This window comes from Phasianus colchicus, chromosome 3 (assembly GCF_987193195.1).
Source record: "Phasianus colchicus chromosome 3, bPhaCol1.hap1.1, whole genome shotgun sequence".
NCBI classification, from domain to species: domain Eukaryota; kingdom Metazoa; phylum Chordata; class Aves; order Galliformes; family Phasianidae; genus Phasianus; species Phasianus colchicus.
The window spans coordinates 38,402,974-38,418,600 of NC_143438.1; the positions used below are offsets into that span (position 1 = coordinate 38,402,974).

Sequence of the window (15,627 nt, forward strand, 5' to 3'; positions counted from 1 at the left end):
CTTGTGGGTTTTATTTTGTTTTGTTTTTGAAATAACAGCAAATGAGAGTTCCATTAAAGCAATCACATCGGGAGGGGGTCATGAGATAAGGAGCTCAGCCTAGAAGTAGGTTTGAGGGTGAATGTAAGGTAACTTTGTGATTAAGCATATTCTTGGTTAGCTGATCCTAAACATGCCCCATGCAAGTGAGGGCAAGCTGGGAAACATGCCAAAAAATAAAAAATAAAAAAAAATCTCGATGCTTGGCTTGAATTTTCTTTGAGGTGCCTGCTTATTTCTGAGGCTAACGTGGGTCAATTGCCCCTGTGTCTGTCATTTTCAGTGGTTTTTATATAATCTCCTTGGATTATGAAAGTAGTTCTATTGTAGACCGTGAGGCTGCCAATGAAGTAGTTGTCAATCCTGTTTGTTTTTAAAGGAGTCACTGAAGCTTTCCGTAACAGTTGTTTGTGACGAAGTGTAGAAGATGAATTGAAACATGTTACCTTGAATGCTGAATAAATGTTCAGATCAGACACTTAAAATTTCCTTTTCTTAATAATAAAATATGCTAAAATTCAGTATAAACTTCACCTACAGGTTACAATAGAAGTGTCAGTTTTCATGACTAAGTGACAGGTCCTGAGTCCATGACAGCACATATCCACACCTTTCAGTAGGGCTGTCGTACCTGAAGAGCTACAGGGAGTATTAATGGGACAGTGTCTAAAAATTGCTGAGGACAGGTAGCTCCATCTCCTTATTAAACATGGCTGGTACTTAGAGCAGGTCAGGATAAAACCACCTCTTTTGGGGAATCCTGCATATTTTTTGCCAAACGATATGGCAGTGCAAAGCTGTCATTCTTTGAAGCCCAGGAAGGTGGTGCTAAACTACAAATGATGGCAAAAGCTGAGGGAGTGTACACTCTATGGATAGAGAGAGTTACTGATGTTGATTACGGTTCCTTGAAATCTGGAGAGATTGTAGAGGGCATGTTGTGGTGGGCCAAAAGAAAAGTGAATGGGTTTAGAAATAGGAAATAAATATTATTTATCTTCTAATAGAGTACTCAGTTCAATATTAGGAGATCTCAATCCTTTCCACCACATCTGTTATTTTTCTTCCAAGAACAGGATCAACCTCACAATTCAGATCTGATCTCAACTTCGTGGCTTTTTTTTCATGAACTTTAAGACTATTATAAAATCCCTTTAAGAAGCTTAATGTGCATGGACGTGGAATCGTGTAAAACTTTCAAGTTGGGGCTAAAATATTCTTTGAAAACATAAGTGTTCATATTTCCTTACTCCAGCTTTTAAGCAAACATTAAATGAGAGCCAGGTGTGATGTAGCTGGACCTGCCATTTACAGTGAATAGATTGTCATTGGTTTTTGCCGTCCTTTTTGCTTGTGAACTACAGATGGGCAGATTGTTACTTTATTGTTCCCACATACTTGTTCACGCTTACACTGCTCTCTGCCCACATGCTTGAGTTTGAGGATAGCTCCCCTGCTGTTTGCTGCAAGGTGTCATTCAGTTCAGGTGCACAGACTGCAGGGAGCACCTGTGTAATCCTGGGGCCAAACAAGCTGTAGATAAAAGTCTTGAGATGCATGTTCAGGACACGCACCTGCAAATTTCTTTTTGCAAATGCTCCACAACATTCACTAAATTTAGACAAGGGAACAAAATTCCCCACAGTCTACCTATTAAAGCACTTGTGTTGAAGGCTAATATGCTCACGTACAAGTAGATCATGTTTGTAAGCTGAAGGTTTGTAAGGAGCTCCTGCTTACCAACTCCATGCTGTCCCTGAGTGGAGGTGAGAAGCTGGGATAGTAGAAGAAAACTTTCTGAACTGTTAGATTATAAAGGGACAAAAAGAAAACCCTGTGGTTCTGTGTGATGGTTAGACCTAACACGATTCAGTACCACATTTTGAAAATCACAGTTTTATCATTTGCAGCAGATGGCAATTCCACAACTTTCAATTGTAATTATTTTTGCCAGTCACTATATTCTGGAGTGATGTGTGTGCTCCTATTCACGGTTTGCAATTCTAGGCTTCTTCTTCTCATCAGCAGAAAGCTGCACCCACCCCAGAGAATGTGTCCCTATATGCATAAAGAAATCCCTACTTCCCTAGAGCAGTGGGTTTAGTTTTGTTATGCATAAAACTCTTTGGATTGTTCTGTATTTTAATCTGAGTGTAAAAGTTTCTGCTTCTTGCCACAGTCTTTTCCAGTTCCAAAGAGGATGTCATTAAAACTGGAGATTAACGGTAGTGCAGGAGCATGGTGTATCCAGCAAAAAACAAGACTGGGCCACTGAACACTTCAGCCCTTCATCATCAGAACTAACACTATCTGTTTTCTGTGAAATTTCCCATATAATCATGCATTTAGTGATGTATGATAAAAGAAAATAGTTTGATACCATGATTATTTTTTTTACCATGTCAGGACACATATTACTTAATTATTCTATTACTTATCACTTTAATTGCCAGAAGCAATGAGATTTTCTTTCTGGAAAAATGCTCTTGAGTATCTGACTTGAAATGTGTCTAATAAGGATGCTGAAAAGTTTCTGAAAACAGCCCTCCAGGCTTCTGAGGAGGCTGTTTTGCATACCTGTTCAGGCTTCATAGAGCCTGAATTCAATAACTCAATGACTCTTGCTGAACTCATTTGGGGCAGGTGATTATTGTAGCAAAGAAAAAGACAAAATTACTCATTTCAGGCCCACAGAATTGATGACTTACAGAATTTAGCTTAGAATCAGTGTTTCCTGAGTCCCAGCCCTGTGCTCATTACTGATTTTTGGGACGCAGAAAATATCTGTGTCATTACTGACAAGTCCTTATTTCTATTGAGTAAGTTATTTTAGTGTGAAGTGCAGTTCTCATGTAAGTCTGTATACCGCAACACTGATTTATAGACAGTTCCTAAAATATGTGTGCTATTTCTTGTCTTTAAAATCCCAGTGAGAGCTGCAAAGAGTCACACAGTGCTTGGCTGCAAAAAGTGTGACCTAAGGAACCTGAACAGTGCACAGAGATCTGAAGGAGCAGCCTGGAGCCAGCCTCCAGCAAACTAACTCTTATTCCCAGAAAAGAAATGAATGACCCTTGAGTTAGAGACAGGAAAGCTTCACCAGGGCTCCAAATCTGAATAAAGCATGGGTTTCAGAAGCCATCTGTATGGGAACTTTGAATCACAGCCTGAACCACTGATTTATCACCTGAGGTAAGAACTGAGTCAGCCCTGGGAGCACAGGTTAAGGCAATTCAGCTGTGTAACCAGAAGGGGTGGAGACTGGCTGCACCTTGCCTAGACCCCATTTAGGGGCTGATTGCAACTAGGAAAGGTTCTTTTTCTAGAGATTCCTCCTTTTGTAGTTTTCTACTGTGAGCCTAGGATGTGGGTGAGTGTTTTGTTTTTGATTGTGTCTTTCCACTGTGATAATCCTTCTAACTATAAACCTGTAAAATACCATCCTAACTATACTACTCTTCTAATTGTACCTTTGTTAATTGTATACCATGTGATGTCTGCCATTTTGAAGGTGGTGACTGTCATGGGTGTTATGCCAATAGGCATAGCAGCAAAGCCATTTATAATTCATCACAATGATCTCAGCGTGAATATATGTGCTGGTTTCTCCTGAAATCTACCCACAGTGTAGCGATGAAACTGTAAGACTGGGCATACAGTAGAGGTATTTAATGCTGACACAGGAAGATTGCTCACTGGTGATAGCACTGCCAGACAGCATTCAAAGATGTACTCTGCAGAGTGCATATTTGTTTTATTGACATTGTGGCAGCTTCATTTTCAAGAGTTTAGATTTTTCTTTTGAAACTGGGAACTTAGTAAACACAAGGCCATTCCTTTATGAAAATTTGCAATGTCATATTACTCACATGGGTGACAAGGCGTGATGGCTAGCCTGTACATAAACTAGGCTGACTCTTTGTGACCTGGTTTAGAACTAGTACTTTCCAGATGGAAAAAAAAAAAAAAAAACCCGCAAAACACAAATTTGAATTCTTCATGTTGGTATTTCATCCTGAAGGCTGGCAAATGCAGCAGTATTCTTCCAGTCTTTATCATTATGATTCAGGATGGAGTGAGGGATTATCAGTAAGAAACTGCAGTCATAATTTACTTAATGCAGGAGAAAATATTAGCATTGACTGGCTCTGATCTTATGAATCAAATAATGGTGGTGTTTATTTGACTTTTTTAATTCTTCTTCAAGCATTTGTCACTGAGGCTCATCTAGAATTTTTCTAGATGTCATTGGTTTGAGATTTGGATGGGGTACTGCACATAAGACTTCAGAGCACCTTTTCCATCATGTTGATTCATTTAAGAGTTGGAGAAAGCCACAAGAGAAAAGTTGCCAGCTTTGTAAAGCTTGGAAATGGAAATTCTATTTCTTCTTCAGCTTTCATTTTGCAAAGTAAAATATAGGTAGAGGAAAGAAACATAGACATGGAAGTTAGGCATAATATTGCAAAGAAAAAGAGGATTATATGGAATATATGTAAAAACTGGCAGGACTTTTCAAGAAGTGTTTAAATAGAACTTCTGTAAGAAGAACTTGGAAGAATACAAAAAATTACTGACGTAGAACATTCTTCATGAATGTTTTCAGGGAAAAATAGTTGTGGCTTATTGGCATTTATGCTCAAGGTGGTTGATAGAGGGCTACTTTCTGGTTCAAGTCCTGAGATGCCTCAGGTATTTTTCTCTGCCACTTTCATCATTTTCAGTGTAACGCAGCTAAATATAGTAACTTTGTAGATGCACAACTTGCTAAATATCAGGCCAAAGGGTGACAAGTCACATTCTGACAGTCTGTGCTTCTTCAGTGGGGGTTTGGGTTGGTATTATTAGGTGTAGTGAAATGGACAGCCTCAGACAACATACAAAAGAGCAATTCTCTTCCAGATCCAATATGCCTGTTGTAACACTAATGAAGCAAATCAGATCTCAAGGAATATAGCCTTGTATTGAGTATGTGTGTAAAACAGCCATAATAAGACATTGTTGTGACATTGTTTTTTTATTACTATGTTTTTAGAGTAAAAATGAACTAGGATTGAAATTGCAAAACAATCCTGTTACTATATAAAGTGAAATTGCACTTGGATAAATGAAGGTTAATAGAGTTAATTACGGTGAGTAATACAAGAAGGCAATTCATGCTAGAGAACCTAATTATGATTCAGATAAAGAAGAATTGTAATTAAATGGAGGCTGGATGAACATGATAACTCTGCAAAGGTTTCCCTGCGCAGTACCAGGAGTTTTTAAGATGTGGTGGCAGAGGCATGTGTGCTTTGGAGCAGGAGGAGGCATCAAACTGGTCAGATGTTACTGAACTACTGCTGGGAAGGGATAGATAATGATCTGCACTGCCACATGCATGGCTGGCCTGCAGCAACACCATCTTCAGCAGAGCAACAGCCAGGTCTCCAAGGTGTTTGGGTTTTAAATCCTGTTAAATTTCAGCCAAATATTTGTGTGTGTAGCTGGAAAGTAATTTGGGTTATGTCTCGAGCTTACAAAAGTGAAAACAAGCCCTCATTTGGTAGGGCAGGGTTGCTGTGCAAGGTACACTAGTACATTATTTTCAGCACTGATGCACAGCATTTTTCTATCCCAACTAAAATTCTGGTTTCCTTTCTATGAACTTATTTTTACTGAAGCCTAATTTAACAGTGGCCAGGTAGTCATTTTTTTCTTAAAGTTTTAACAAAATTAATTTCCTGAAAGTATATTTCTTTTTGTCACAATTCAGCATGTACACAAATGTGAAGCCTAGACTCAGAGGCCATGCAGATAATAGCGTAACTTTACTCTTACCATGAAGGATGTTGGTTGCCCACATTATATACAGAAAGATGAGAGATGAAATGTTAAGACCAAGTTGTACACCTGCCTCAAATAAGTTTTGCATAATATGACATACAATTTCTGGAAAAAAACACCATATAACTTGTGAGTGACATTTCCATTTTCTAAAGTAAAACAAGGTTTTGAGCATATCTATTTTTACTTACTCTGCAACAATCAAAACTTAGTGACATTTTCCGGAAATTAAATATTATTGTTTTGGCTCTGACTTCCTGGCAGTGACTTTTTTTTTCCACAATAACATGACAGTTTTGCATCAGAAAATGACTGGCATACGTTATAATTTTGTGCTTCCCTAGAGAAGAAGAGGAAGGAGCTTTAAAAAAGAAACACTGAAATATTTATTACTTGTGTAGGTGCAACTCATCATGTCTGGAACAAAAAAGTAAGACTGAACCTCCCAGTCAATGCACTCCATTTAGCCAAGCCAAGAAATAACTAGTTCCTAGAAGACTTCTATTTTAACGAGAACCTAACTAATTTTTGCAGCTAAACTAAATTATAAATTTTTAATTACCTTAATACCCTTGAAATCTCACGGAGCTTAAATAATCTCCCAGTGGTGACATGTAGCTAGCTGGAAGGAAAATATCTTAAGCTATAAAGTTCCTTTTCCTTCCCTGAAGAGATTTTACTGTAGAAAGGGTTCTCAAAAGCATTTCTTCAATGAGATTGGAAACTTTTATCTACATGTTTGTCCTTTGTCTGACTTAAAAATGATAATCTATCTACAGACTATGTAAAGATGGATTTCTTCTGTTATTTCTTTTATATTGCTTTAATTTTCTCAGACCTTACACAAAGCAGAAGCGATTTTCTTTAGATGTGCCTTGCCACTACAGAAATATAAGTGTATCTGCATCTCTGCACCATTATCTGCATTGTTAACATGTGATAGTGCAGAGTGAAGTATGTTTTGCAAACTCAGGTGGTACCACCTGCTACACAGTTCATTCTGGGACACAACCAACTTCACTGACTACAAATAAGCAAATGCCAGAGGCTGATTACAGGTAAGGTCTTTATCTTCTCAGCTAGAGAGATGATTCTGAGGATGGCATCCAGGAGGAAATCTGTCAAGTATAGGTTCACAAGTGCTATTATAGGTCTGTGAATAACTATCAGACTTAAGCATGGTAGGGTGTGAAATGCAACCTCAACTTCAGTTGCATGTGACTGAAGGTACCTTGAGGGGGCTGTCTTTGAAGAAAAACATTGCCCTGCTTCTCTAGTGTTCTGCTATTTACAAAGCAGAATAATAAACAAAGATGCTTTATATATTCCTCCTCTGCAGTTTCTGTCCTATGAGAGGTGTTTTGCTAGTTACTAAATATATGGAGGGTGCCAGCATGGCTGTGTATCCTGCAGCTTTGAATAAATGTGCTCAGCCACCTGCTTTCCTGTAACTCCCCAGGAGAAGGATGAGTTGTGGAAAATGACAACAGTTCCATCTAAATACAGGAGAGAAAACATTTTCTTAAGTGGTACTGGGGCCATCCTAAACAAACATTGGCTTGAAAATAATGACCTGACTTGATTGTTCAATTTCTTGAAATGCAGTGCATGAAGTAGGGTTTTGCATGCTGCATTTAAATGAAGGTCAGCTGCATAGTAAATCTCTCTACCTCCACCTGTGTCTTTTAAACACTATTTGTGTCTCATCTTTTGTCATTCTTTTTAATGTTCTGTCTCCATTTTTCTCATATGGATTTGGAATGGTTGCCAAAGTGCCAAACAGCAGCATTATTTGACTTTGCAAAGATTTCTTCTGAAATCTGTAACTGCAGCATTTATTCCCAGCCAGGAAGTATAATATTGGTATTTGACACAAATGCTGAAGTATGACAAGTGTATGCAGTCCTTTACAAACAACCTTCTTAACTTCTATTCTGATGCCTCACAGTGACCAGACAAACAGGGATCTCATTCTCAGACAGTTCTTTCACACAACCCTTGAAATACACTGTTTTTTTTTTGTGTATGTTAGGAATTCCTTGCTATTGGGGGAAAAAAAAAAACAACAAACCTACAGAAATCTGTCTGCAAATAAGTTTGGAGTGTGTTTTCACTGGCTGCAGTGAAATGTGGACATTAGCCCCAATGGCTAATTTTTGCTGCTTTACCTAAGCCTGATATTTCACGTATCTCCACTGCTGGAAAAACATTGCTATGTCAAGTCAGCATCTTTTCTTTCCCAGAAAGCTTCTAGTCCTGACAGTTTGTTTATTCAGTGCAAACAAGGCTCTAAAACAAGACAAAAGTAAACCTAACAGCTGGCCTATCCTCAGTGTTTTTAATTTTAGTACCTTTCTTTTGAGGCAGGCCTGATTTGATTTTTTTTTTTTTCCTCATGGACTGGATTTAACACATTGTTTTTACCATAGTATTTACTCTAAAAAGTTTTTTATATTTCCTCAGAAATGTAAAAAGAAACTGTTGTTAAGAAAACAAGCTATAGTCAGATTAATAAGAGAGCAAAACTGGAACTCGGATACAAGAAAATCTAGCTTGTCAATTCCGTTGTTGATAAGGAATTTTACAGTGGCTTTCAGACAGCTTGAGAAGGAAGAAACTCATATAGGAGTGGCAAAAATATCATCAAGTTTTCTAGTCCAATCTGTATATTTTTTTGACTGTCTTGTTTCATAAAAAGTGAAGAATTATTACATTTTTATTGAGGTATAATACAGGCTTAAGGTTACTGAGCTTAGTATTGGATTATAAAATTACACAGCTTTCAGTGTTTCAGGTATGTTCTAACTTGCTGTCTGGCACCATTGACAAAGCTCTTGCACAGGTAGTTTTCAGTACCTGTATACAAATGCCGTATATCACATACACAGGCTTATAGCAACTGGATGTAAACATGGCAGTCAGTACTGCAACAGCTTGCAATGCAGCAGTGAGAGCCTCTGATTTTCTTCTTTTTCTGTATTGGGTTAGAAATCAGGTTGGTGTGAAAAGTTTTGGTAGAGTGCAATGCTGAGAATTGGGAAGAATGAGAAACACCAGGTGGTTTTATTAACTATTGCTTTCATGAAAATGAGAGTTGCTTTCATTATTTAGATACCTTTCCAAATTGACATTAATGTTACCTGTAAGTGTAGGTGAGAATAAAGTTTGTTAGAGCTACTTAAAAAGTATCACAATGATTTCTCATTCTTAGAGTTGGGAGCCATGCTGACTTCAATAGCTTTTGACTGTGAGTAAAGTTGTGAACTTGTTAGTCTTGTTAAATATCCATTAACAGATAAAAGAAATCAGAGAAGTTTATTACTCTGCTGAAACTGACAGGTATGGAGTCATTTTGGCCAGTCTCAACTAATGCTTTAAGTTTTGTAAAAATGCCTTTGGCCTGAATGATAGAAGTCAGTTATATTCTATACAATGTAGCAATTCCAAAATACCTTGCACTTTACTGCAGACTGACATTGGTAGCTGCTTTGCTATATGTGCTGTTCTGCTTTACTCATCTCAGTTTTGCTTAATAAAGAACAGAACTATCCAGATATAAAGTGTTATGTGTTTGGACTGTGCAGACAAGTTTATTGGGACGAACAGGAGGGCATCTGACGAACAGGAGGGCAGTAAAGCATTACATACATTTGTGGTATTGCATAAGTAAACACTGTATGAAGTTTAGAACACTCCAAACCTACCATTAAAAGAACCAGTTATAAGGGCTGATAACTGAACATCAACATATTTACTGACAAATAACTAGTGAACTGAAAAGCTCAGGGCATATTATAAAAATGCATTAGTTGGTGTTCAAAAGTGATTAATTGTAGGAAGGTAAGGCTTGGATGTTTTTGGATGGCTTTTGGATGGTGCTACTTGACAGACACAACTGGGTCTGATCATTACGAAGACAGGCTGAAGGAGCTGGGCTTATTCAGCCTGGAGAAGGTTGCCGTGTGAAGTCATTACAGTCTTCCAGTACTGAAGGGAGCCTACAAACAGGAGGGGAGACAACTCTTTACAAGGGTAAATAATGGCAGGATGCGGGGAAATGGTTTTAAATTGAGGGAGGTTGGATATCGGGGGAAAGTTCTTTACTGTGAGAGTGGTGAGGTGCTGGAAGAGGCTGTGGATGCCCTGTCCCTGGAGGTGTTCAAGGCCAGGTTGGATGGGGCCATTGGCAACCTGGTCTACTATTAGATATGGAGGTTGGGGTAGGGGAGTTGGAGCTTGATGATTCTTGAGGTCCATTCCAACCCAAGCCATTCTATGATTAATACAGAAGATTATGCTTGGTAACTGCCATGTGGCACTAATGAAGAAACACAAGTGATAAATTCAGTCATGATCTGTGTTTTTCATTTGGGATAAAACTACATGAATCAAACGTAGATTACTGATGTTAACGGAAAAGCTGTTGGCAGTGCTGAACAGCTACATCACTGCCATTATTACATAGTGGAGCAGAGTGGCAGATCTTGAAAGGATAGTGTTTATTTAGAAGATACCAACACTGAAGTCTTTGTTCAGTCATTTGCCATGGATGTAGGTTTCCACAATTCATATTCTTAGATGCATTTGAGCTAGATCTCCTTTGCATCACTAACACGCATTCTTATTTAACTAGTTACCTATAAAGGCATCCAGAATGAAAACAGTGAGTTTCTCTACACTTAAAATATCACTTTCTTTATTGTAGAGCTAGTAGAAAATCCAAGCGAAGGAAGACAAGAAACTCCCCACTTAGCCCTCAGTTATTGGGTGTATTAAACAGCATTATACAGTTTACTAAGAGACATTTCCCTAAGAAATGGCTGTACTGTTTTTCATTGGTTTCTCCTCAAATGCTGGATCTGTTGTTATGAACTTTAATGGAGGCCCTGAGAGGTTACTTCCCGTAACAAAACCCCAAGCTGCATAGATAGAAAGCCCCAAAGATATAATTGAGAACACAAAACAATTCATGTGTAGACTGGCTACACCAGTATCATTAAATACTCAGTAAGATGAGGCAGCAACTTTGATCATTGGCTATCTGTTGTCTTCTATGACAATGGTTCTTCTAGGATAGGAATCAACATCCACCAGTATGTAACGGACATCAAATCTTCCTTTCTCGGGATTCTGTAATGAGGAAAAAATTTCAAGCAGTTTTTCTCTTTTTGATAGTTTAAATCTAAGATTAGCCTTGTCAGCTGTATCAAGCAATTGTGCATACCTCTTTGACTTCCACATGGACTGTTCCCTGCTTTCCTGGTTCAGAGCCTTCAATATAGAACTTCAAACGCATATGTTTCAGTCCATCCTTTACATATTCAATGTGACTAAAAATAGCAAAACAAATAAAAAAAACACAACCCACCCAGCAAGGATAGGTATTTAGACTTGAAATTTAATCTTCCTATTTAGAGGAGCTGCTTCATTACTTTGTGAGAAAGTGCATTCCAATGCAGCCCTTATGCTATCATGGGTTCTTTCTTGATTTGTCTTCCCAAGCTTTACTGTGGGCAATAAAGAATAGTGGAAAGTCAGAAAAGAAAACTACTTAGCAGTTGATAGTTAACAGATGAGGTTCTTAAATGTTTTCACTGCAGTCCTCCCCTCAAAATTCTACAGCAATAAAACAGCTGAAGATTCTCTAATTTCTTTGTATTTGTTTTAAAGAACCCTCAGATTCAGAATCTGACATGTAGGAAACAAACACTCAGATCACCAAGACTATCACGGTTGGGTTTTTTTAAGATACTTTCAGTTTTCCAAGCCAAAGCATGTCATGAATGCCTTGTCAACTTCAGGTTAGTTTAAACCACACCAAGATAGCTTCCTATGTGCTTCACATTTTTTTGCCAAAAAATGTTCTATATAAGTTGTTAAATACACAGCAAAGATGTGGCCTCAAGTATCAGAAAGTGATATAAATAGTGGTCACTTAGTGATGCGTGTCAGTTCAGGACAATGGTTTCCACAGTGACTACAGCCTCTGCACAGCAAGATGCAGCCTAGCTTCAAACTGCGTAAGTTAGATTCCTAAAATTCTCTCTTGTGCAGAAATGTTATCTCATAAGAATGAAAACTCCACTTTTTCAAAGAACAACCTCACTCTATTTGAGAACTTCAGCCTGTAGGCTTCGGTCTCACCTCTGCTCCCCAGATGCGTGCCTGTGCCTCTACACTACACTCTTCAGCTCATCCTGCTTTTTTTGCAGGGAGCTACTCCATGTTTACCACACTGACCACTGCTTATTCTGAGGAACAAGAATTGGTATTTCATATTCTACGTGCACTGCATTTAGGGGTGTGTCCAACACAAGACATACAGCAAAAAAACTCAAAGCAAAAACAAGGAATGTGTCACACAGTTCAGTAGCCTAGCTGTAGCTTTCTATGATGTGATCCAGAATGTCTTTTCTGTGCAAAAACTATGATCTGTATGGAGCAAACATCAAATGGTACCTGACAAACTGTCGTCTTCCTCTTCGTGTTGCCTCTCCATAACCTTTAATGGGTTCACCAAAAACACCAATTACCTACAAGAGAGAAGAGGTCTGAGTTGTCAGAAGCTATCACATTCAAATGCATACTCTAGCATCAGCTCACATCTCTTCTGTGAATACATCTTTCAACAAAATGCCCCTTGTGAGCCTGATGAATGCAAGGGTTTATGAAAGAAAACAGTGCATGGATAAATTACTCTATTTCAATGATTTCTTTACAATTGCTTATAAAATGTCTACAGTAAATCCTAGCAATACGTCCTATTTGTATCATCTATTGACATTTAGACATTTCATTCTCTTTTTTTACTGTGTATTTTATACTTTTCTGACATTTTGTGTGAAAAGGAGAAAAAAGCATGAAATATTTGCTCATGTCTCTTCCAAGAGAATTTTTTACTGTTTTAATCTTAAAATGCAAATGAACTCCCCTTCATCTTATTTAAAAATCACTACTGCTTAAGAAATGCAAGCTTTTTTTTTTTTTTTTTTTTTTCCCAGATCTATAAAACCAGGCCAAATTATCCTAGCTTTAAACATAATGTTGATTAGAAAGGAAGGGTGGTTTTATAAGCACTGGAGAGAAGTTTAATTCTGCAAACTTGTTCTACAGTAGTCTTTTATTTTTCCTAGTAACAGCTTGTAACTTTAACTTTAGGTTAATCCCAATTGCATATGTGGCAACTTCTTTGAAAGCTATTCTGACTTGTTTGAGGCATATTTTGGAATCTAGTTTTGGACTGTTGTTTATTTTTTTTTATATTTACCCATCTTATGTAATTGATCAGATGCATATTCCCGTTCTCCTTTCCTCTTAACCACAGCAACATTAGCCTTGTTTCAAATGAAGAGTTTAAATTTGTGGTTATTAATGCAGTGCTTCATACAACAACAGAATCCTACTGAAGCGTCACAGTAGAATAATCATGTTGAGGGAAAAAGTCATCAATCCAAACCTATAAATTGTAAGTGGAACCAGGTGCCTCCCTGATCAGCAAATCCGCAAATACCTCTGTAAGTACATGCTCTGACATGGCAGACACTGCAATTGCCTCTGTTGTTGTGCTGCTGTACACTCCCTTGACTTTTGGCAGGTTTAATTCATTCAGGCTTGGTGCATGTATTAACTTCATTTAGGGCAGGTCTACATTTGGAGCTGACCCAACTCTTGTTGGCGTTTACTAAGCACCAAGGCGATGTTCCTGCAGGTTTGCTTGTGAGATTCCTGGTGCACGTTTGTGATTTGGAGAGAGGCAGTGAGTTCTAAAACCCACCTCAGGATGAGATCTGCATTTCTCTAAGGCATCTCCATAGATCTTACTTGGACTGGAAGAAGAGAATAGCTCTTTAAAAATCACATAGAACAAACCACCTGTAACAGAATCAAATACAAATGGAGTAAGAACTAATCTAACTAGATGGAATTTATGAAAAGCATTTTCTGATAAGGAATAAAATTTTTAAAATAACCTGTAACACCAATTCCAACAAGCACCACAATCAAGTAGGTAAAGTCTCTTCCAGCTTCTTTCACTGAAACAGACAAAAAACAACATGGGAGTTAGCAGGATGGAAAGTAGAAGTGCGAATACTTTTATTACATAAAGACCCTTCTGTTAGTCTACAGTTCAAATAACACATTGGCAGAAATAAACATTCCAACCATGACTTCCATCATGCCTCAGCACTAAAAGGTCATGGAATGGCCCTGTTCTCCAGGGCATATTTGTATCTCTAGATTCAACTTTCTTTTTCTTTTTTTTCCTGAATAATAAAAAGGAGGGTATTAGACCGAAGTGTATATTTCATTTATTGAGATCATGACCTGCAACTTATGATGTAATTTGATCTAATATACAAGAGTTAGTATATACTGAAAAAAAAAGTCAAGAGAGTGAGGAGGAGACTGCTGATGTGACAAAGTATGCCTTTTAGCAAAGTGCAAATTACTGAGGGAACATGAGAAAACATTTTTCTTGCAATGTTCCTATCAGTTGAGGATATTTTCCACAATTATTTTTCTAATTTAGAATTTCAGAGGCTGCATAGTAACAACTTCCTGCTGAAATGAATGCAAAGAACCAAAATGATAGCCGCCTAGAAAGACATAAGGGTCAGACAGAGCATGCTGCCAATTTACTGAAAGTAAACTCGGTTTAACAGGACCAAAACGGGCTTCATGTGATGGGTTTTCTGCTTAAAAAGGGACATGAGAGGTTACTAAAGTGATGCCTCGTGTAGATGTGACCTAAGCAGTAAAATCGGCCAGCTGTTTGGAAGAAGCCACAACGTTCCTGTTGTGCTTGTGCAATGCATGCACTGAGAAGTATGACAGTGTGAAAGAAAGACCTGCTGGTGTTCTTAAAGTTGCGGTTTAACCAGTTTCCAAGTGTTGGGTGCATAGCGGGGCTCTAGAACTTCAACCGCGGCAGGGATGTCCTCCGTGTCAGGCTCTTTAAACACACTGGCGCGGCACTCCGCCAGCGATCACAGGCCTTACCTCTCTCAACAGTGGACAGAAGCGTTTCTTCTTTCTGATCTGTCCGCACCGACACATGCTTGCCGTCCCCGCCGGGTTTCCCGGCGCTCAGCCCCCCCGCCCGCGTGGAGATGGCGGCTCCCGGCCGGAACCCAGCGGGACTCACAGCCCGCTCGCCGCCGCGGGGCTGCGGCCGCCACCTGACGGACGGCCCCGCCAGCAGCCACCGCCCCAGCGGGGCCCGCAGCCGCCCGCAGCCCCGCACGAGGGAGGCAGGGAGCATGCTGAGCGGGGGTGCTCCGCGGCTGCTGCCTCCGCACCCCTTCTCCCGGGGCTCTGCTCCCCGTTGGGACGCACGCAGAGGCGGAGGAGGGAAGCGCTCCCGCCTCTCAGGAGCTCCCGCTGCCCTTCGTTCGCCGATAGTTGCACCCCGCCATCATTGTTGCGGAAATCTCTCGCCGCGTGAGGGGAGAGTCTTCACGGCCCCTGGGAGCTGTAGTTCAACCAACCTCCCTCCTACGCCCGCCACAGGAGACGGCTGCCGGAAAGGAACTACAGCGCCCGCCATGCCCAGCGCCCTGCCCACCCCGGGGCGGAGCCCGCCGCTCCGCTGCCGTAGTCTGCAGCCTGTTGGCAGCATGCTGCTTGTGTGCCCGGCTTGCTGCGCTCTCTCTTCCCTATTAGCGCCAGCGAGACAGAGAGCAGAGGGTCTTGCGTGTGTGGGAGTGATGTATTTGGTATTTCAGCCAGTAAACAGAATTACAGAATGGTTTGAGTCGGAAG

At 39.6% G+C, this 15,627-nt stretch overlaps 1 protein-coding gene across 1 annotated transcript; it reads right to left on the bottom strand.

The window, feature by feature from the left end:
- Positions 1-10,349: 10,349 nt before the first annotated feature.
- TIMM21 (translocase of inner mitochondrial membrane 21) lies at positions 10,350-15,299 on the bottom strand. The gene is made up of 6 exons (XM_031589028.2): positions 14,866-15,299; positions 13,836-13,898; positions 13,640-13,737; positions 12,325-12,398; positions 11,090-11,195; positions 10,350-10,995 (listed from the first exon to the last, which is right to left on the bottom strand). The coding sequence occupies exons 1-6, from the start codon at positions 15,125-15,127 to the stop codon at positions 10,903-10,905; spliced, it is 696 nt and encodes a 231-aa protein (XP_031444888.1). The 5' UTR covers positions 15,128-15,299; the 3' UTR covers positions 10,350-10,902.
- Between the last annotated feature and the right edge of the window lie 328 nt (positions 15,300-15,627).